Below are 25,058 nucleotides of genomic sequence, written 5' to 3'. Positions count from 1 at the left end.
ACTGACAGCATGTTTCAAAAAAAGCTGGCACAATTGGCAAAAAAAGAGCGAGGAAGTTGAGGAGTGCTCATCAAATGCTTATTAGGAACCTCCCACAGGTGAACGGGCTAATTGGGCACAGGTGGGCGCCATGATTGGGTGTACAAGCAGCTTCCATGAAAGGCTCAAACATGGACGGGGCGAGGGTCACCACTTTGTCAACAAACGCCTGAGCAAATTGTTTAAGAACAACATTTTGCAAGGAATTGAGGGATTTCTCCATCTACGCTCAAAATATACATTTTTGGGTTAATTATTTACCAAATTTGTAAACAATGTCTTTGTCCTCTTTTAACATTGAGAACACTATAATAGTTCTGCCCACCTTAATCCACATTAAACTGCCTCCACTTGTTGCCCAGATTAAATAAAAATGACAAAAACTTTTCTTCTACATATAAAAAGTGCAACATTAAACAGTTTCAAGTCAACTCATCATGTTTAATTTATTACAGCATTGGGAAGCCTGTTGTAGATTTTTATGATGTAAATGTTATATTTTTATCAACATGTGATAGCAGGGACCCTGCCATTCAAAACTAGGCTGCTACATTACTAATGATTCATGTAACTATGGCTGAAAAAGTAGTACAATAGCAATAGGAGAGACTATTCACCCCTGAACACCATGGAGTTCATGTAGGCTTTATGATGCACTTACATTATTATATACACTATCACAGACAGAAACTCTTCATTTAACATCATGTCCTTATTTGCTGCTTCAACAAAGCTCAATCCACACAGTAAAAAAGTCAAGTGAAATAACTGACTTGTCACCTGTAGGTCAATGTTGCTTGTCTTTCTCTCAGACAAACACACACACCGCACAGTAAGCTAACGATACGCTAAAAGCTAATTAGCCTTCACCCCAAGGACTGCGAGTGAGCTGAGCTGCCGCTTATGTTTCTAGAACGTCAACGGGCCCGTAATGATGTTACTAGTAGTTGCCTGGGAGGTGTTTTTTTGACCGTGTGTAAGATTAATGATGTATAACGCAGTGTAAATATCGTGTGTCTGCAAAACATTTGAACAAAGGAGAGCAAATGAGGTCGTATGACACATTTATTTCTTTACTTCTATTGGCTATGCAACAGGCTTCTACCAGACATCAGCAAGATGGAAAAAAAAACACAAAAAGAAAGTAAAGCAACTCTTGGGACAGTTCCCAAGGCACCATTAATGTGTCTAGATGGTAACAACAACAAAATTGTTACTTCTACATCCACTCCTTATGTACATTTTACACCGGCGTGCTCACAAGGAAGGGAGAAAAAGGGACACGATTAAAAAACAAAAAATGTCCAAAATGTCCGCACGAAGACATTTGAAACCATACGGTGTCTCCATCCTCCCAGCAGGGGGCGCTCTTTACAACATCAAACAAACATTCACACATTCCCGTGACAAAGATGAACAATATTTCAGTCCAAGGTTGAAGCACAAAAACACACAGAAGACATTGCGCCAGTGTCGTGTTTTAAAAATAACAAATACTACTTAATGATATGAAATATGTTACATTCTTCACCGTTGTTGTGTTCTTTGACAGGTTTTAGTGTTGTACTATTCAAGAACCAACATGACTTCTTTGCATTTATGCTCTCCAAAGTTAAGGCTAAAATTAGCGACACTTCCCTAGCTTGTTTTCTATGAATTGGTTAAATAAATACAGTTGAATTGTAATATTTGACACATTCTTAAAGTGTTACAATTGTTAAACAGACTTAAAGTCAACTGTAATGGTTAAAAAAAAAAATCACTTTGGAAATAAGCTAGCTTAACCGAGAAGTAGCGTATTTAGGGATTGTGATATCTAGCTAGCTTGTTGTTTTATGAGTTGGTAGAAGAGTTGAATTGTAATATTTGACACATTTTTAAAGCGTAAAAATAATTAAATAGATTTAAAGTCAACTGTAATGGTTAAAAAAATAACTTTGGAATTAAGTTAGCTTAACCACCATCCATTGTCTACCGCTTAAAGGACCCCAGTTTTTGGAAATTTTGGGGAACGCGAACCCTAGCATAGTCCGGACCAGATCTCCTAACAGTTCCCCAGGCTAGTCAAGTCGGTCCCATCATCCATCCATTGTCTAGCGCTTAAATGAACCCAGTTTTTGGAAATTTCGGGGAACGCGAACCCTAGCATAGTCCGGACCAGATCTCCTAACAGTTCCCCAGGCTAGTCAAGTCGGTCCCATCATCCATCCATTGTCTAGCGCTTAAATGAACCCAGTTTTTGGAAATTTCGGGGAACTCAAACCCTAGCATAGTCCGGACCAGCACTCCTAAAAGTTTCCCATGCCGGTCAAGTCAGTCCCATCATCCATCCATTGACTACCGCTTAAATGAACCCGTTTTTTGGAAATTTCGGGGAACTCGAACCCTAGCATAGTCCGTGCCAGCACTGCTAAAAGTTTCCCATGCCGGTCAAGTCGTTCCCATCATCCATCCATTGAATACCACTTAAATTAAGCCATTTTTTGGGAAATTTCAGGAAACTCAAACCCTAGCATAGTCCGGACCAGCACTCCTAAAAGTTTCCCAGGCGAGTCAAGTCGGTCTCATCATCCATCCATTGTCTACCGCTTAAAAGAACCCATTTTTTGGAAATTTGGGGGAACTCGAACCCTAGCATAGTCCGGACCAGCACTCCTAAAAGTTTCCCCTACCAGTCAAGTCGGTCCCATCATCCATCCATTGTCTACCGCTTAAAAGAACCCATTTTTGGGAAATTTGGGGGAACTCGAACCCTAGCATAGTCCGGACCAGCACTCCTAAAAGTTTCCCAGGCTAGTCAAGTCGGTCTCATCATCCATCCATTGTCTACCGCTTAAATGAACCCAATTTTTGGAAATTTCGGGGAACTCGAACCCTAGCATAGTCCGGACTAGATCTCCTAAAAGTTCCCCAGGCTAGTCAAGTCGGTCCCATCATCCATCCATTGTCTAGTGCGTTAATGAACCCGGTTTTTGGAAATTTCGGGGAACTCGAACCCTAGCATAGTCCGGACCAGCACTCCTAAAAGTTTCCCATGCCGGTCAAGTCGGTCCCATCATCCATCCATTGTCTACCGCTTAAAAGAACCCATTTTTTGGAAATTTGGGGGAACTCGAACCCTAGCATAGTCCGGACCAGCACTCCTAAAAGTTTCCCATGCCGGTCAAGTCGGTCCCATCATCCATCCATTGTCTACCGCTTAAAAGAACCCATGTTTTGGAAATTTGGGGGAACTCGAACCCTAGCATAGTCCGGACCAGCACTCCTAAAAGTTCCCCAGGCTAGTCAAGTCGGTCCCATCATCCATCCATTGTCTACCGCTTAAAAGAACCCATGTTTTGGAAATTTGGGGGAACTCGAACCCTAGCATAGTCCGGACCAGCACTCCTAAAAGTTCCCCAGGCTAGTCAAGTCGGTCTCATCATCCATCCATTGTCTAGCGCTTAAATGAACCCGGTTTTTGGAAATTTCGGGGAAATCGAACCCTAGCATAGTCCGGACTAGATCTCCTAAAAGTTCCCCAGGCTAGTCAAGTCGGTCCCATCATCCATCCATTGTCTAGCGCGTTAATGAACCCGGTTTTTGGAAATTTCGGGGAACTCGAACCCTAGCATAGTCCGGACCAGCACTCCTAAAAGTTTCCCCTACTAGTCAAGTCGGTCCCATCATCCATCCATTGTCTACCGCTTAAAAGAACCCATTTTTTGGAAATTTGGGGGAACTCGAACCCTAGCATAGTCCGGACCAGCACTCCTAAAAGTTTCCCCTACCAGTCAAGTCCGTCCTTTCATGAGTTGTTCAGACTTAGTTCTGTGAAGCAAAATCATTTCCCTGCCAACGTCGGAAGCTTTGCCAGACCTTGGACGTCCAAAGTTGTCCCCCCTCCCTTTGTCGGCCCCTGGTCTATGTTCTCCAAACGCAAAAAAACATTAGCAAGAGTTGAAAAAAGGCATAATGAGAAGAACATTAGTACTCCTAGAGTCCTGCTAGTTGCCAGCTAGTACACACAGCCCACATTTCCCGGAAATCTGAAAAATATACGTACTTAAGTTGCTTTCGGGGGATTCGGGACTGGCAATCAAATATTAGATCATTGAATTTTTTTCCCCCAGCTGTCACCTTTGCAATAAAGTTCTAGCCAATGTGCTCGGACTCGGATTAAAAGTCTCACAGAGACCAAAGTGGGCGTTCTCTTCACGGTCCAAGGGTTTGATTCATCAGAGTTCGGGGGGGAGAAAAGTACCTTCCCCAGGCATTATCCAGTAAAAAGAACTAAGCCTAAAAACAGAAATATACGACATAGAAGGGATGGTGGTGTTTACTTTGCGTAATCCTGGAAATAAGCGACTGATGAGCCCCGAATGGGCGACTGTATTTTGTGGACAATTTGGCGTCCACGAGGATGTTCCACTCAATGATCCATCTTCACATCCACTCAAGGCTTCCTCCGTGAGCCAAAAGTCCCAAGTCCTGGGCTGTGTAACATGTTTTTGCCGTATTTTAAGGTCTCCGGTAGACAAACCCGCTTTGTGATTTTTCACATCGGAACAGCAGGTCAAGGTACCACGGACTTTCTAAACAGTTTTTTTGTCACATGACTTATGACTCCAAAGCAAGTTATCTATATAATGACTAAAGATTTTATGTGAAATTTACTGTCAAATCTAAGGTTTTTACTGTAAATGGGAAAACTGCTAAAACTTTTTTTTTTTTACGGTTAAAAAAGGTGCAATTTAGTGGCCACAAAACAAAACAAAAAATCAGCAGTACTCTTTTTCCTTTTACCGTAGTGGAACCCCCCCCCCAAAAACACTGAATATTGTACAGTAAAATTCGGGTGACTAAATTGACAGTTTTTACCATTTTTTTTTTTACGGTTTATTACTGTAAATGAAAACACTATCACATTTTTTACAGTACAAAACTTGTCAAAAAACTCAGTTCAGTTGCCAGAATTAAAATAAAACAGTTGTACTGTTTTCCATTTACAGTAATATGTTGTGAAAACAATCACAGTGAAAAAAAAAAGAACCGTCAAATCAAGGGTTGTTTTTTTTACAGTTTATTACTGTAAATAAAAACGACACTATCACATTTTTTACCGTAAAAAAACTGTTTGTTCAGTTGCCGGAATTAAAATAAAACTGCGGTACTGTTTTCCATTTACTGAGATATGCTGTAAAAACAATCATAAATTTCACAGTAAAAAAATGTTTAACCGTAAAATCAACGGTTGTTTTTTTTACGGTTTATTACTGTAAGGGAAAACAACAATATCAAATTTTTTACGGTAAAAAACTGTTAATCAAAAATTTTACAGTACATTTTTCTTTAACCGTAAAATCAACGTTTTTTTTACGGTTTATTACTGTAAATGAAAACAACAATATCACATTTTTTCACAGTAAAAAAAAACTGTTCAGTCGCCAGATTTAAAATATTTACAGTAGTGATATGTTGTAAAAACAATTCTACATTTCACAGTAAAAAAAATGTAACTGTAAAATCAACGGTCGTTTTTTTACGTTTTATTACTGGAAGTGAAAACAACATCACATTTTTTACGGTAAAAAAAACTTTTCGTTGATCAAAAATTTTACAGTAAATTTTTCTTTAACCGCAAAATCAACGGTTGTTTTTTTAACATTTTATTACTGTAAATGAAAACAACAACATCACTTTTTTTTTACAGTAAAACACTTAGTTCAGTCGTCAGATTTAAAATAAAACCGCGGTACTGTTTTCCATTTACAGTAACATGTTGTAAAAACAATCATAAATTTCACAGTAAAAAAAATGTTAACCTTAAAATCAGCGGTTGTTATTTTTTACGGTTTATTTCTGTAAATGAAAACAACAATATCACACTATTTTTTACAGTAAAAAAACTGTTAGTTCAGTTGCCAGAATTAAAATAAAACAGTGGTACTGTTTTCCATTTACAGTAATGTGCTGTAAAAACAATCATACATTTCACAGTAAAAAAAAATGTAACCGTAAAAGGAACGGTTGTTTTTTTTACGGTTTATTACTGTAAGTGAAAACAACAATATCACATTTTTTACGGTAAAAAACTGTTATTTAATCAACAATTTTACCGTAAATTTTTCTTTAAGCGTAAAATCGACGGTTGTTTTTTTTTTACAGTTTATTACTGTAAGTGAAAACAACAATATCACAATTTTTACGGTAAAAAAAACTGTTGGTTCAGTCGCCCGAATTAAAATAAAACTGCGGTACTGTTTTTCATTTACAGTAATAAGCTGTAAAAACAATCGTACATTTTATGGTAAAATTCTGGTGACTGAGATTTCGTTTTTTTACGGTACAATCTACAGAGTTTTCTTTTACAGTATACATAAAAAAATATTTATAATAATCCAGTTCATAGAGTATCTATTTGGCCCGACGTGGACTTGACTGAAAACCGGTTGGACACCCCTGCTGAGTGAACACAAGTTCCGTATCAAAGCCGACGTTCTGAAAGATGGGAACTCCAAACACGTGTAGCGTTACACCCCGACTAAGTCCAGGGCAACACTGTCGGACCACGTGACTCCCTGAAGAACACCCGGATGAGGCCAAGGTCTGGACGGTAAGGACGCTTGAGCTTCCCCAAAGGATTTGGCATCAGTCCCTTAAGGTCCACTCTTGTGAAGGATTTGGCCTCACATGCTGGTTTCGTTGGGTGGTGTCAGACTTCCGTCTAGAACGTGGTTTTCTTGTCTTTCCCGAGGTGCCGCCTCCCTGGCCCCCCCCTCCGCAGTCAGCAGTTCCTGTGAGCAGTTAAGTGCGCCGCCTTTAGGCAGAGGACTGGCGCTGCTGCCTGAGCGCTCCACGTGATTCCTCCCCCGGCGGCTTAAACCCGTGAGCTGCCCTTCACCTTCTAATCTCTCACCTTCCCCCGCAGAGTTGCTCGGACGAACTAATTGGCCCATCGGGGACGCAGATTGTCGGAGCGCCTGTAGCGGAGGGTTAACTTCCGAGCTGAGAGAAAATCTGCTGGATGCCGTGTCGTCCGCCAGGACCTGGGCAAGCCTGGCTGAGCCGGCGGAGGCGGCCACAGGTGTCATGGCTGCCATGAGCACATCCTCCCGTCCGCCAATCAGGTCCACTTTGTGGGCTCTTGGCTTCTGCGTGCTGCAGGAATCTGCTGAGGAGCTGCTGATGCTCCCTTTGAAGTTGTAGGGATTCTCTTGGAGGGGTGTCAGCGTCTGGAGACTGTCAGCGCTCTTGGCACTGATCTGACTCAGATCCAAGGGAGGGGGTGCGCGCAGTTGTCTCGCACTACTGCCAACACCAGGAACCAGAGAACTTTCTCTGCCGCTCTCTCCACTCTCAGCTGTGCCGGAGACCGTCCTTGCACCATCTTTTGAAGTTTCTTGGTTCAACACGCTCATCTCCACCTCCTCTAGGAGTTTGTCCTGACTTTCCGTCGGGTCGTCCAGAACGAGAACGTTCGGGTGCTGAGGGCTGCTTGTGTTCGGCAACGTCTTGATGCTTTCACGGGAGCCCACCTGAGCCACTTCCTGGAATGGTCTGGGCTGATCGGGGCTGCCTGCCCCTGCGTTGGAGTAACGTTTGTGGTAGCTCCAGCGGCTTGGTGACAGGTGGTTGTCCACGGGACACTTGCTGTCCTCTTTCTTCTCCACCAGCACATCTGTCAGCTCCATGTTTCGTGCAAAAGCCTCTTTGGGATTGATGGAAACGATACTTCCGCTCCGCTTGGCTCGTTCAAGAGCCTCCCTCCGCTTGATGGCCTTCTCCTGCCGCTTCTGCTCGCGGTAGAACTCGGAGAAGTTGTTGACGATAATCGGGATGGGGAGGGCGATGACCAGCACGCCGGCTATGCAGCAGAGCCCCCCGACAATCTTCCCCAGGAGGGTTTGCGGGTAAATGTCTCCGTAGCCGACTGTAGTCATGGTGATGGTCGCCCACCAGAAGGAGGCGGGGATGCTGGTAAATTTGGTGGAATCCTCATCTTTCTCAGCAAAAAACACCAAGCTCGAGAAGATCATGATGCCCATGGCCAAGAAGAGGATCAACAGACCCAGTTCATTGTAGCTTCTCCGTAACGTGAAGCCCAGGGACTGGAGTCCGGTGGAGTGCCGGGCCAGCTTCAGTATCCTGAGAATCCTCATGATCCGGAATATCTGCACCACCCGCCGCACATTCTGGAACTGCATGACGTTCTTGTTGGACTCAGTTAGGCAGAGAGTCACGTAGTAAGGCAGGATAGCCAGCAGGTCGATGATGTTCAGCGGCGCCTTGATGAAATCCCACTTGTTGGGCGCCGACAGCAGCCGCAGCAAGTACTCCATGGTGAACCAGGCGATGCACACCGCCTCCACGTGGGCCAGGTTGGGGTTGTCGTTGAACTGGCCGAACTCGTCCACCACCTGCAGCTCTGGCAGAGTGTTGAGCGACAGCGAGATGGTGGAGATGATGATGAACAGGATGGAGATCATGGCCACGATCTGCAAGACAAAGTCCTCCGTCATAACACAGACTTGTTCAAGATCAACTGCAACATATGACTTCTCTGAGCACATTGAAATAGGGCTCATGTGGTATGTATGTATGTATGTATTAGGGGTGTAACGGTACACAAACCTTTCGGTTCGGTACGTACTTCGGTTTAGAGGTGACGGTTCGGTTTATTTTCGGTACAGTAAGAAAACTACAAAATATCAATTTTTGGGGTTATTTATCTACTAAATTTGTAAACAATGGCATAACATACATACACACACAGGGTCCATTGCCAGGGTTAATGTGGTCAACATGTATAAAATAAAAACTAAATAAGATAAGGCTCAGAATTGGTTTCTTAACAAAACCTTTCTACGTATAAAGTGCTTTTTTTGATAGATTGATTGATTGATTGAGACTTTTATTAGCCTGGCTAACTTGGCAGTAAGAGGATATATAGGCTTATTGTTCTTCCACCATAGAAGTGGGTCAAAATATAGTTTTTAATGCAATATGGACTTAAATCTGCTGATGAGAATAGCATTTGTGTGTGTGTGTGTGTTTCTTTAATAAGTGACGTCAGTGAGTGTGTGGGCGAGCGAGGTGAGGTGAGGGAGCGGTAGGTGAGTGTGGGGCCTGGCTAGTGTTTTGTTGGATTGGCTGTGTGCAAGCCACAATTTGCAACTAATCGCCGGACTCTTCATTTACCCTGGAGTCCAGAGCTGTGGAGACCCACTGCCGGGTAGAGTGAAGGGTGTTGCCCCCGGGAATACATCAGCCCTGGAGGAATGTCACCCCTGCGCTACCCGACTACGCTCTGGGAGCCAGAAAGAGGAAAGTTGCAACACGTTTGACGTGTTGTCAGAAGCAGCTGCTGAACAATGTCGGCAAACCTCCGTCCTCCATTGTTGTATCGCGCAGCCAAAGTGTTCCCAAACGGGAGATGTTAACGGAGCAGGAGGCTCTTCCAGCTCTGGCTTTTACATGTTGTCCTAGCCCGGTCGCTGCTAGCATGTGTACTCGTTCGGTACACCTCCGAACCGAACCCTCTGTACCGAAATGGTTCAATACATATACACGTACCGTTACACCCCTAGTATGTATACATATATGTATATATATATGTATGTATGTGTGTATACATGTTTATATGTATGTATACATGTATGTATGTATACATGTATGTATATATGTATGCATATATACATGTATACATATATGTATACATGTATAGACATATACATATATATATATATATATATATATATATATATATATATATACACACACACATAGGGCAGGACGATGGTAGAGGGGTTAGTGCATGTGCCTCACAATACGAAGATCCTGAGTAGTCTTGAGTTCAATCCCGGGCTCGGGATCTTTCTGTGTGGAGTTTGCATGTTCTCCCCGTGACTGTGTGGGTTCCCTCCGGGTACTCCGGCTTCCTCCCACCTCCAAAGACATGCACCTGGGGATAGGCCCCTCCCACTTCCAAAGACATGTACCTGGGGATAGGCTCCTCCCACTTCCAAAGACATGCACCTGGGGATAGGCCCCTCCCACTTCCAAAGACATGCACCTGGGGATAGGCCCCTCTCACCTCCAAAGACATGCACCTGGGGATAGGCCCCTCCCACTTCCAAAGACATGCACCTGGGGATAGGCTCCTCCCACTTCCAAAGACATGCACCTGGGGATAGGTTGATTGGCTACGCTAAATGGTCCCTGGTGTGTGAATGCTGCCTGTCTGTGTTGGCCCTGTGATGAGTTGACGACTTGTCCAGGGTGTACACCGCCTTCCGCCCGATTGTAGCTTAGATAGGCACCAGCTAACCCCCGCTACCCCAAAAGGGACAATTGGTAGAAAATGGATGGATGTATTCATATATACAGTGTATATATGTGTGTGTATATATATATATATATATATATATATATACATATGTGTGTATATATATATATACAGTATGTACATATGTATTGCTATATGTATATATATATTATTATTATTATGAAAAGGATTTCACCATCTACGTTCCGTAATATCATCAAAAGGTTCAGAGACTCTGGAGAAAGGCCAAAAACCAACAATGAATGCTCGTGACCTCGGATCCCTCAGGCGGTACTGCATCAAAAAGCCACATCAGCGTGTAAAGGATATCACCACACGGGCTCAGGAACACTTCAGAAAACCACCGTCAGTAACTACAGTCAGTCGCTTCATCTGTAAGTGCAAGTTAAACTGTACTATGCAAAGCCACCGCCATTTATCAACAACACCCAGAAATGCTTCGCTGGTTCAGTTTGTCAGTGTGAACATGAAATTTGTATACATGTATACAAAGCCCGTTTCCATATGAGTTGGGATATTGTGTTAGATGTAAATATAAACAGAATACAATGATTTGCAAATCCTTTTCAAGCCATATTCAGTTGAATATGCTACAAAGACAACATATTTCATGTTCAAACTCATAAAAAATGTTTTTTTGCAAATAATAATTAACTTTAGAATTTGATGCCAGCAATATATGGCCAAGAAGTTAGGAAAGGTGGCAATAAATACTGATAAAGTTGAGGAATGCTCATCACACACTTATTTGGAACATCCCACAGGTGTGCAGGCTAATTGGGAACAGGTGGGTGCCATGATTGGCTATAAAAACAGCTTCCATGAAATGCTAAGTCATTCACAAACAAGGATGGGGTGAGGTCACCACTTTGTAAGCAAATTGTCAAACAGTTTTAGAACAACATTTCTCAACCAGCTATTGCAAGGAATTTAGGGATTTTACCATCTACGCTCCGTAAAATCATCAAAAGGTTCAGAGAATCTGGAGAAATCACTGCAAGTAAGCGATGATATTACGGACTTTTGATCCCTCGGCGGTACTGCATCAAAAACCGACATCAGTGTGTAAAGGATATCACCACATGGGCTCAGGAACACTTCATAAAACCACTATCAGCAACTACAGTTGGTCGCTACATCTGTAAGTGCAAGTTAAAACTCTACTATGCAAAGCCAAACCCATTTATCAACAACACCCAGGAATGCCGCCGGCTTCTCTGGGCCCGAGCTCATCAAAGATGGACTGATGCAAAGTGGAAAAGTGTTCTGTGGTCTGACGAGTCCACATTTCAAATCATATTTGGAAACTGTGGACGTGGTGTCCTCCGGAACAAAGAGGAAAATAACCATCCGGATTGTTATAGGTGCAAAGTGTAAAAGCCAGCATGTGTGATGGTATGGGGGTGTATTAGTGCCCAAGGCATGGGTAACTTACACATCTGTGAAGGCACCATTAATGCTGAGTGGTCCATACAGGTTTTGGAGCAACATAAGTTGTCATCTAAGCAACGTTATCATGGACGCCCCTGCTTATTTCAGCAAGACAATGCCAAGCCACGTGTTACAACAGCGTGGCTTCCTAAAAAAAGAGTGTGGGTACTTTCTTGGCCCGCCTGCAGTCCAGACCTGTCTCCCATGGAAAATGTGTGGCGCATTATGAAGCCTAAAAGAGTACAGCGGAGACCCCGGACTGTTGAAGGACTGAAGCTCTACATAAAACAAGAATGGGAAAGAATTCCACTTTCAAAGCTTCAACAATTAGTTTCCTCAGTTCCCAAACGTTTCTTGAGTGTTGTTAAAAGAAAAGGTGATGTAACACAGTGGTGAACATGCCCTTTCCCAACTACTTTGTCACGTGTTGCAGCCATGAAATTCTAAGTTAATTATTATTTGCAAAAAAAAATAAAGTTTATGAGTTTGAACATCAAATATGTTGTCTTTGTAGCATATTCAACTGAATATGGCTTGAAAGGGATTTGCAAATCATTGTATTCTGTTTATATTTACATCTAACACAATTTCCCAACTCATATGGAAACGGGGTTTGTATATATTTATATATTCACACTTAAATTATTGAGGGTCCTCACTCCTAGAGTGTTAAAAATAGGTGAGTTTTGTTGGAAGTGGGAGGAGCCAGGCGGCATAAGCAAGTGTGGCCAGGACATAATTGTAATAGGATTAGTGTTGCTTTCTTTAGACCTCACTCAGTCCCGCTTCCAGCCGACAAGAAGAATCAAGGCATAGTAGCAGACGGGGCCAGAAATACCCTGCGACACGGTGCAAGCAGCCCCGCTCGTCTGACACGCTACGATACCAAACAACGTATGGAGGAGCTGCTGATGGTGTGTTTGACAAATACCGCGCTACTAAAACAGGAGAGAGTAGACAAAGTATAGGAAATTAACTGCTGTCCATAAAAGTTATGAACAGAATGGGTGACAAAGGACAGCCTTGGCGGAGTCCAACCCTCACTGGAAAGGTGTCCGACTTACCACCGGCAATGCGGACCGAGTTCTGACACTGATCATACAGGGAGAGGACTAAGTTCTGACAGTGATCGTACAGGGAGAGGACCGCCACAACCAGACAGTCCAAGACCCCATACTCTCTGAGCACTCCCCACAGGACTTCCCGAGGGACACGGTCCAATGCCTTCTCCAAGTCCACAAAGCACATGTAGACTGGTTGGGCAAACTCCCATGCACCCTCAAGGACCCTGCCCAGAGTATAGAGCTGGTCCACAGTTCCACCACCTGGACCAAAACCACACTGGTCCTCCTGAATCCAATCCAAGGTTCAACTATCCGGCATAGCCTCCTCTCCAGTAGACCTGAATAGACCTTACCAGGAAGGCTGAATCATCAGAAAGTATTATTAGTCACGTGAGATTCTCCATCAAACCTGATCATCAGGTGAGACATCTGGAGTAATAATGGACTCAGACTTGGACTTTAAAGTCACATCAAGTCAAGAACCTAAGCAACTTTTTACCTCCTGAAAAACATTTCTAAAACCTGAGGAATAAAATCTAAATCCGACTTAGAAGGACGGATCCATGCCTTGGTCTCCAGCAGGTTACACTTCAGTCATGGTCACTCTAAACCAGAGAACCTCGGGGAGTGGTCTCTTGCTGACATATTAGAACCATATTGACCATGTCAGCTCAGAGAACCTCAGAGGGTGGTCTCCTGCTGACATGTTAGAACCATCTCCAGATTTAAGAACCTCGGGGAGTGGTCTCCTGCTGGCATGTTAGAACCATCTCCAGCTCTAAGAACCTCGGGGAGTGGTCTCCTGCTGGCATGTTAGAACCATCTCCAGCTCTAAGAATCTCTGGGAGTGGTCTCCTGCTGACATGTTAGAACCATATGAACCATCTCCAGGTCTAAGAACCTCGGGGAGTGGTCTCCTGCTGATATTTTAGAACCATATGAACCATCTCCAGCTCTAAGAACCTCAAGGAGTGGTCTCCTGCTGACATGTTAGAACCATATGAACCATGTCCAGCTCTGTGAACCTCAGGGAGTGGTTTACTGGTGCCCAGGGTCAGGACCAAACATGGTGAAACTGCGTTTCAGTTTTATGCTCCTAAAATCTGATGGATGATTGGACAATGAAATGGATAAATGATGGACAAGCCGGGTAGGAACCTACATGAATGTAATCAGGTTATCTTGGTGGCTAACTGGGGATGGAACCTACATGAACTCGGTCAGGTTACCTTGGCCGCTAGCCAGGGATGGAACCTACATGAGCTCGGTCAAGTTACCTTGACGGTTAGCCGGGCAGGAACCTACATGAACTCGGTCAGGTTACCTTGACGGTTAGCCGGGCAGGAACCTACATGAGCTCGGTCAGGTTACATTGGCAGCTAGCCGGGGATGGAACCTACATGAGCTCGGTCAGGTTACCTTGGCCGCTAGCCAGGTATGGATCCTACTTGAGCTCGGTCAGGTTACCTTGACGGCTAGCCGGGCAGGAACCTACATGAGCTCGGTCAGGTTACCTTGGCGGATAGCCGGGCCGGAACCTACATGAGCTCAAACAGGTTACCTTTGGTGGCTAGCCGGGGATCAAGCCTACTTGAATACGGTCATGTTAACATAGTAGCTAGCCGGGTAGGAACTTACTTTAGCGCAGTCAGGTTACCTTGGCGGCTAGTTGAGGATGGAACCTACATGAACTGTCAGGTTACCTTGGCAGCTAGCCGGGCCGGAACCTACATAAACTCGGTCCGGTTACTTTGGCGGCTAGCCGGGTATGGAACCTACATATGCTCGGTCAGGTTACCTTGGTGGCTAACAGAGGATGGAACCTACATGAAGTCGGTCAGGTTACCCTGGCGGCTAGCCGGGCCGTAACCTACATAAGCTTGGTCCGGTTACTTTGGCGGCTAGCCGGGTATGGAACCTACATGAACTGGTTCAGGTTACCTTGGCGGCTAGCCGGGTATGGAACCTACATATGCTCGGTCAGGTTACCTTGGCGGCTAACCGAGGATGGAACCTACATGAACTCGGTCGGGTTGCCTTGGCGGACAGCTAGGGATGGAACCTACATGAACTAAGTCCGGTTACCTTGGCGGCCAGCCGGGGATGGAACCTACATGAACTAAGTCCGGTTACCTTGGCAGCCAGCCAGAGATGGAACCTACATGAACTGGGTCAGGTTACCTTGGCGGCCAGCCGGAGATGGAACCTACATGAACTGGGTCAGGTTACCTTGGCGGCTAGCCGGGGATGGAACCTACATGAACTAAGTCCGGTTACCTTGACGGCCAGCCGGAAATGGAACCTACATGAACTAAGTCTGGTTACCTTGGCGGTCAGCCGGGGATGGAACCTACATGAACTAAGTCCGGTTACCTTGGCGGCCAGCCGGAGATGGAACCTACATGAATAAGTCCGGTTACCTTGGCGGCCAGCCAGAGATGGAACCTACATGAACTAAGTCCGGTTACCTTGACGGCCAGCCGGAGATGGAACCTACATGAACTAAGTCCGGTTACCTTGGCGGCCAGCCGGAGATGGAACCTACATGAACTAAGTCCGGTTACCTTGGCGGCCAGCCGGAGATGGAACCTACATGAACTAAGTCCGGTTACCTTGGCGGCCAGCCAGAGATGGAACCTACATGAACTAAGTCCGGTTACCTTGGCGGCCAGCCGGAGATGGAACCTACATGAACTAAGTCCGGTTACCTTGGCGGCCAGCCGGAGATGGAACCTACATGAACTAAGTCCGGTTACCTTGGCGGCCAGCCGGAGATGGAACCTACATGAACTAAGTCCGGTTACCTTGGCGGCCAGCCGGAGATGGAACCTACATGAACTAAGTCCGGTTACCTTGGCGGTCAGCCGGGGATGGAACCTACATGAACTAAGTCCGGTTACCTTGGCGGCCAGCCGGAGATGGAACCTACATGAACTAAGTCCGGTTACCTTGGCGGTCAGCCGGGGATGGAATCTACATGAACTAAGTCCGGTTACCTTGGCGGCCAGCCGGAGATGGAACCTACATGAATAAGTCCGGTTACCTTGGCGGCCAGCCAGAGATGGAACCTACATGAACTAAGTCCGGTTACCTTGACGGCCAGCCGGAGATGGAACCTACATGAACTAAGTCCGGTTACCTTGACGGCCAGCCGGAAATGGAACCTACATGAACTAAGTCTGGTTACCTTGGCGGTCAGCCGGGGATGGAACCTACATGAACTAAGTCCGGTTACCTTGGCGGCCAGCCGGAGATGGAACCTACATGAATAAGTCCGGTTACCTTGGCGGCCAGCCAGAGATGGAACCTACATGAACTAAGTCCGGTTACCTTGACGGCCAGCCGGAGATGGAACCTACTTGAACTAAGTCCGGTTACCTTGGCGGCCAGCCGGAGATGAAACCGACATGAACTAAGTCCGGTTACCTTGGCGGCCAGCCGGGGATGGAACCTGCATGAACTAAGTCCGGTTACCTTGGCGGCCAGCCAGAGATGGAACCTACATGAACTAAGTCCGGTTACCTTGGCGGCCAGCCGGAGATGGAACCTACATGAACTAAGTCCGGTTACCTTGGCGGCCAGCCGGAGATGGAACCTACATGAACTAAGTCCGGTTACCTTGGCGGCCAGCCGGAGATGGAACCTACATGAACTAAGTCCGGTTACCTTGGCGGTCAGCCGGGGATGGAACCTACATGAACTAAGTCCGGTTACCTTGGCGGCCAGCCAGAGATGGAACCTACATGAACTAAGTCCGGTAACCTTGGCGGCCAGCTGGAGATGGAACCTACATGAACTAAGTCCGGTTACCTTGGCGGCCAGCCGGAGATGGAACCTACATGAACTAAGTCCGGTTACCTTGGCGGCCAGCCGGAGATGGAACCTACATGAACTAAGTCCGGTTACCTTGGCGGTCAGCCGGGGATGGAACCTACATGAACTAAGTCCGGTTACCTTGGCGGCCAGCCGGGGATGGAACCTACATGAACTAAGTCCGGTTACCTTGGCGGCCAGCCAGAGATGGAACCTACATGAACTAAGTCCGGTTACCTTGGCGGCCAGCCGGAGATGGAACCTACATGAACTAAGTCCGGTTACCTTGGCGGCCAGCCGGAGATGGAACCTACATGAACTAAGTCCGGTTACCTTGGCGGCCAGCCAGAGATGGAACCTACATGAACTGGGTCAGGTTACCTTGGCGGCCACGGAGGAGCCGGGCTTCTCCAGCAGGTCCCAGAGTTTCTGCCTCTGGTCGGAACAACACCCGAGCTCCTCCTCCACCACGTCCTTCTCGCGGAGAGTCTCGGCCTCGCGGCGCAGCTCCTCGTTCATCTGCTCCTTCTTCTGGTGGTAGCGGGCCTGGCAGCAGGACTCCAGGTAGATCTCGTCGATGCCCCAGTAGTCCAGCTCCTGGCCGAAGGACAGGGCGCACATCTCCTCCATCATGTGCAGCTTGCCCGTGCGGTAGAAGTTGAGGATGGAGGAGAAGGCCACGGGGTGGCGGTCGAAGAAGTACTCGTTGTGGGGCAGGTCGTAGTCGTCGCACACCTCCAGCAGGGACTCGTGCGTGTTGCAGTCCCGCAGCTGGCCCAGGCGCGTCCGGGGCAGGCGGTCCAGCGTCCGCCACAGGACTTCGTGCGTCAGTCCGCCCACGTTGAGGCGGACCCGGCGGGAGCGAGCCTTGACGCGGATGATGTCAATGGGCTCGGGGGGCAGGATGGGCGCCCCCGCCGGTCGGCTGCTGAACGAGGCTCGGTCCGTCATGACCGCTGGTCTCTATGGCGACGGCGCTGGGCTGGCTGCTGGCCTCAGGGGGAACTGCTGCTCGTCTCCATGGCTACCGGACACATTGTACAGTATTACTACCTCCTTGAGGACTACCTGCTCCTACAAAGTCATATCCTACTTAGACATTGTAGTCCACTTACTACTCTAGGTGGACTACAATGTAGATCATGATGTACTGACATGACATAATAATACTTAATTGTTTTAGTTACATATAGAACTTACATAATGTACTTACTAATTTTAGTTACATAATGTACTTACTTACTTTAGTTACATACTATACTTACTTATTGTACTCACATAATAAAACTTCATTATTTTAGTTACATATTGTACTTACTTATTGTACGTAGTTATTTTAGTTACATAATGTACTTAATTATTATACCTACTTATTTTAGTTACATAATATACTTACTTATTGTACTTATATAATAATACTTAACTATTTTAGCTACATATTGAACTTACATAATGTACTTACTAATTTTAGTTACATACTGTACTTACTTATTGTACTTACATAATAAAACTTCATTATTTTGGTTACATATTGTACTTACTTATTTTAGTTACATAATATACTTATTTATTATACTTACATAATAATACTTAATTATTTTACTTACATATTGTCCTTACATGATGTACTTACATAATGTACTTAATCATTTTAGTTAGATATTGAACTTACATAATGTACTTATTTATTTTAATTACATATTGTACTTACATAATATTCTTACTTATTTTAGTTACTTGTTGTACTTACATAATGTACTTACTTATTTTAGTTACATATTGTACTTAAATAATGTACTTACTTATTTTAGTTACATATTGTATTTACTTATTGTACTTACATATTTTAGTTACATAATGTACTTAATTATTTTAGTTAGGTATTGAACTTACATAATGCACTTACTTATTTTAGTTACATATTGTACTTGCATAATGTACTTACTTAGTTTAGTTACATATTGAACTGACATAATGTACTTACTAATTTTAGTTACATAATGTACTTACTTATTTTAGTTACATACTATACTTATTGTACTTACGTAATAAAACTTCATTATTTTAGTTACATATTGTACTTACTTATTGTATGTACTTATTTTAGTTACATAATGTACTTAATTATTATACTTACTTATTTTAGTTACATAATATACTTACTTATTGTACTTACATAATAATACTTAACTATTTTAGCTACATATTGAACTTACATAATGTACTTACTAATTTTAGTTACATACTGTACTTACATAATAATACTTCATTATTTTAGTTACATATTGTACTTACTTATTGTACTTACTCATTTTAGTTACATAATGTACTTAATTATTGTACTTACTTATTTTAGTTACATAATATACTTATTTATTATACTTACATAGTAATACTTCATTATTTTAGTTACATATTGTACTTACATGATGTACTTACATAATGTACTTAATTATTTTAGTTAGATATTGCACTTACATGATGTGCTTACTTATTTTAGTTACATATTGTACTTACAGAATATTCTTACTTATTTTAGTTACATATTGTACTTACATAATGTACTTACTTATTTTAGTTACATATTGTATTTACTTATTCTACTTACATATTTTAGTTACATAATGTACTTAATTATTTTAATTAGATATTGTACTTACATAATGCACTTACATATTTTAGTTACATATTGTACTTACATAATGTACTTACTTATTTTAGTTAAATATTGTACTTATATAATGTACTTACTTATTGTAGTTACATATACTTATATAATATTCTTACTTATTTTAGTTACATATTGTACTTACATAATGTACTTACTTATTTTATTACATATTGTATTTACTTATTGTACTTACATAATGTACTTAATTATTTTAGTTAAATATTGTACTTACATACTGTACTTACTTATTTTAGTTACATACTGTACTTATTTAATGTACTTACATAATGGACTTAATTATTTTAGTTAAATATTGAATTTACATAATGTACTGTACTTACTTATTGTAGTTACATAATGTACTTACTTATTGTACTTACATAATGTACTTATTTTAGTTACATACTGTACTTATTTTAGTTACATATTGTACTTACATAATGTACTTACTTATTTTAGTTACAAATTTTACTTATTTATTGTACTTACATAATGTACTTATTTATTTTAATTACATATTGTACTTACATAATGTACTTACTTATTTTATTACATATTGTATTTACTTATTGTACTTACATAATGTACTTAATTATTTTAGTTAAATATTGTACTTACATACTGTACTGTACTTACTTATTGTACTTACATAATGTACTTATTTTAGTTACATACTGTACTTATTTTAGTTACATATTGTACTTACATAATGTACTTACTTATTTTAGTTACAAATTTTACTTATTTATTGTACTTACATAATGTACTTAATCATTTTAGATAAATATTGAACTTACATAATGTACTTACTTATTTTAGTTACATATTGTACTTACATAATGTACTTATTTATTTTAATTACATATTGTACTTACATAATGTACTTACTTATTTTATTACATATTGTATTTACTTATTGTACTTACATAATGTACTTAATTATTTTAGTTAAATATTGTACTTACATACTGTACTTACTTATTTTAGTTACATACTGTACTTATTTAATGTACTTACATAATGGACTTAATTATTTTAGTTAAATATTGAACTTACATAATGTACTGTACTTACTTATTGTAGTTACATAATGTACTTACTTATTGTACTTACATAATGTACTTATTTTAGTTACATACTGTACTTATTTTAGTTACATACTGTACTTATTTTAGTTACATATTGTACTTACATAATGTACTTACTCATTTTAGTTACAAATTTTACTTATTTATTGTACTTACATAACGTACTTAATTATTTTAGTTAAATATTGAACTTACATAATGTACTTGCTTATTTTAGTTACATATTGTACTTATTTATTGTACTTACATAATGTAATTACTTATTTTAGTTACATATTGTACTTACATAATGTACTTACTTATTTTAGTTACAAATTGTACTTATTTATTGTACTTACAGAATGTACTTAATTATTTTAGTTAAATATTGAACTTACATAATGTACTTACTTATTTTAGTTACAAATTGTACTTATTTATTGTACTTACATAATGTACTTAATTATTTTAGTTAAATATTGAACTTACATAATGTACTTACTTATTTTAGTTACATATTGTACTTACATAATGTACTTATTTATTTTAGTTACATATTGAACTTACATATTGTACTTACACATTGTTTAATTATTTTAGTTACATATTGTACTTATTTATTGTACTTACATAATGTACTTACTTATTTTAGTTACATATTGTACTTACATAATGTACTTATTTATTTTAGTTACATATTGAACTTACATATTGTGCTTACACATTCTATTTAATTATTTTAGTTACATATTGTACTTACATAATGTACTTATGTTAGTTACATATTGTACTTACATAATGTACTTATTTGTTTTAGTTACATAATGTACTTAATTATTTGTTACATATTGTACTTAGTTATTGTACTTACATAATGTACTTAATTATTTTAGTTCAATATTGAACTTACATATTTTACTTACACATTCTACTTAATTATTTTAGTTACATAATGTACCTAATTATTTGTCACATATTGTACTTACATAATATACTTACTTATTTTGGTTACATATTGTACTTACATAATGTACTTACTTATTTTAGTTACATATTGTACTTACGTATTATACTTACATAATGTACTTAATTATTTTACTTACAAATTGTAATTACATTTTGTCGTTACCTATTGTTCTTACATAATGTAACAACATACTGCACTTACACATTGTACTTACATAGTGTACTTACATATTGTACTTACATAGTGTACTTACATAATGTACTTATTGTACTTACATATTGCAATTACATAATTTAGTTACATATTGTACTTACATATTGTACTTACATGATGTATATATTGTACTTACATATTGTACTTACATGATGTATATATTGTACTTACATATTGCTGTTACATAATGTAACAATATACTGTGCTTACATATTGTACTTGCTGCACTTAAACATTGTACTTACATAATGTACTTACACATTGTACTTACATATAGTTGCATACTTACATAATGGAACAACACACTGTACTTACATATTGGACATATGTATTGTACTTAAGTATTGTAACAACATATTTTACTTAATACTGTACTTATGTATTGTACTAAAGTATTGTAACAACATATTGTACTAACATATTGTACTTACGTAGTGTACTTAAGTATTGTAACAATATATTCTACTTACATACTGTACTTATGTATTGTACTCAAGTATTGTAACAACATATTGTACTAACATATTGTACTTACATACTGTACTTACGTAGTGTACTTAAGTATTGTAACAATATATTGTACTTACATACTTTACTTACGTATTGTACTTAAGTATTGTAACAATATACTAAACTTACATAGTGTATTTACGTATTGTACTTAAGTATTGTAACAATATACTAAACTTACATAGTGTAATTAAGTATTGTAACAATATATTGTACGTACATACTGTACTTATGTATTGTACATAAGTATTGTAACAATATATTTTACTAACATATTGTACTAACATATTGTACTTACATACTGTACTTACATATTGTACTTAAGTGTTGTAACAACATATTGTACTAACATATTGTACTTACATACTGTACTTACATACTGTACTTACGTAGTGTACTTAAGTATTGTAACAGTATATTTTACTTACATACTGTACTTATATATTGTACTCAAGTATTGTAACAACATATTGTACTAATATATTGTACTTACATACTGTACTTACGTAGTGTACTCAAGTATTGTAACAACATATTGTACTAATATATTGTACTTACATACTTTACTTACGTATTGTAACAATATACTAAACTTACATAGTGTATTTACGTATTGTACTTAAGTATTGTAACAATATACTAAACTTACATAGTGTACTTAAGTATTGTAACAATATATTGTACGTACATACTGTACTTACGTAGTGAACTTAAGTATTGTAACAACATATTGTACTAACATATTGTACTTACATACTGTACTTATGTAGTGTACTTACGTATTGTAACAATATATTTTACTTACATACTGTACTTATGTATTGTACTCAAGTATTGTAACAACATATTGTACTAATATATTGTACTTACATACTGTACTTACGTATTGTACTTAAGTATTGTAACAATATACTAAACTTACATGGTGTACTTAAGTATTGTAACAATATATTGTACGTACATACTGTACCTATGTATTGTGCGTAAGTATTGCAACAATATATTTTACTAACATATTGTACTTACATACTGTACTTACATATTGTACTTAAGTGTTGTAACAACGTATTGTATTAACATATTGTACTTACATACTGTACTTATGTATTGTACTCAAGTATTGTAACAACATATTGTACTAATATATTGTACTTACATACTGTACTTACGTATTGTACTTAAGTATTGTAACAATATACTAAACTTACATGGTGTACTTAAGTATTGTAACAATATATTGTACGTACATACTGTACCTATGTATTGTGCGTAAGTATTGCAACAATATATTTTACTAACATATTGTACTTACATACTGTACTTACATATTGTACTTAAGTGTTGTAACAACGTATTGTATTAACATATTGTACTTACATACTGTACTTACGTAGTGTACTTAAGTATTGTAACAATATATTGTACTAACATATTGTACTTACATACTGTACTTATGTATTGTACTTATGTATTGTAACAATATATTGTACTTACATACTGTACTTAAATCTAGTACTTATTATATTTACAAACTGTACTTTCATATATATATGTAAATATATGCTTTAAATGTGCGGAATCATGACAACATTTTGCTAGCTTGTTTTCTATGAATTGATTGAAGAAATATAGTAAACACTGTTGAATTGTAGTATCTGTCACACTAGTAAATCATTACTGATGTTAATTTAATTCAAAAGGGACCTTTAATGACTAAAAATATGCTTTTGGAAAAGAGCTATCTTAACCAACAGGCAGCCATTTGGGGGATTATGATATTTTGTTAGCTTGTTTTCTATTGATTGATTGAATAAATACAGTAAAAACTGTTGAATTGTAGTATCTGTCACAATAATAAATCATTACATTTGTAAAAATGATTTCAAAAGGAGGCTTAATGGCTAAAAAAATGCCTCTGAAACTAAACAAGTTTAACTGACAGGCAACCATTTGGGGGATTATGATATTTTGTTAGCTTTTTTTCTATGAATTGACTGAATAGATATAATAAAAACTGTTGAATTGTGGTATCTGTCACACTAGTAAATCATTACAGATGTTACATAGATTTTCAAAGTAAGTTTAATTGCTAAATATACTCTTTGGAATTTGTTAGCTTGTTTTCTATGAATTGATTGAAGAAATATAGTAAAAACTGTTAAATTGTAGTATCTGTCACACTAGTAAATCAGAGTTATTAAATTTATATTCAAAGTAAGATTAATGGTTAAAAATACGTTTTTGTAAATAAACTAGTTTAACCAACAGGCAGCCATGTTGGGGATTATGATATTTTGCTAGCTTGTTTTTTATGAATTGACTGAATAAATATAGTAAAACCTGTTGAATTGTAGTATCTGTCACACTAGTAAATCATTACAAATGTTACATAGATTTTCAAAGTAAGTTTAATGGCTAAAAATACACTTTGGAATTTTGCTAGCTAGTTTTCTATGAATTGATTGAAGAAATATTGTAAAAAGTGTTGAATTGTAGTATCTGTCACACTAGTAAATCACTACAGATGTCACATAGATTTTTAAAGGAGGTTCAATGGCTAACAAAATGCTTTTGGACATGAGCTAGCTTAAGCGACGGGCAGCCATTTTGTGGCGGTGTCATGCTTGGATGGTCACATGACCTGAGAGTGCGAGTACGAGGCCATAAAAAGCAGCTTCAGAGCGAGCGAGGGCAGGATTATTAGCTGATTGTGTAATAATGGCTTCCACAAATCCTCCTCATGGTTTTAGCCTTCGTCTGACCGACTAATTTTAGTGCATGCAGCTTCTCCCGGGACAGCCTACCAAGTACACACTACCAGGTACACACTACCAAGTACACACTGCCAAGTACACACTACCAAGTACACACTACCAAGTACACACTACCAAGTACACACTACCAGGTACACACTACCAGGTACACACTACCAGGTACACACTACCAAGTACACACT

At 39.8% G+C, this 25,058-nt stretch overlaps 1 protein-coding gene across 1 annotated transcript in view; it reads right to left on the bottom strand.

The window, feature by feature from the left end:
• Positions 1-1,086: 1,086 nt before the first annotated feature.
• LOC133545116 (potassium voltage-gated channel subfamily B member 2-like) overlaps positions 1,087-25,058 on the bottom strand; it is a 30,701-nt gene continuing 6,729 nt past the window's right edge. The window contains exons 2-3 of the mRNA XM_061890470.1: positions 17,056-17,698; positions 1,087-8,516 (exon numbers count right to left, since the gene is read on the bottom strand). Coding sequence (XP_061746454.1) covers positions 6,708-8,516; positions 17,056-17,625 — 2,379 coding nt within the window. The 5' untranslated portion in view covers positions 17,626-17,698 and the 3' untranslated portion in view covers positions 1,087-6,707. The remainder of the gene's footprint in view (positions 8,517-17,055; positions 17,699-25,058) is intronic.

Source organism: Nerophis ophidion, linkage group LG28, assembly GCF_033978795.1.
Source record: "Nerophis ophidion isolate RoL-2023_Sa linkage group LG28, RoL_Noph_v1.0, whole genome shotgun sequence".
Lineage (NCBI taxonomy): Eukaryota > Metazoa > Chordata > Actinopteri > Syngnathiformes > Syngnathidae > Nerophis > Nerophis ophidion.
The sequence above is the reverse complement of the archived record's forward strand: the minus strand, read 5'-3'. Positions and strand labels throughout refer to the sequence as shown.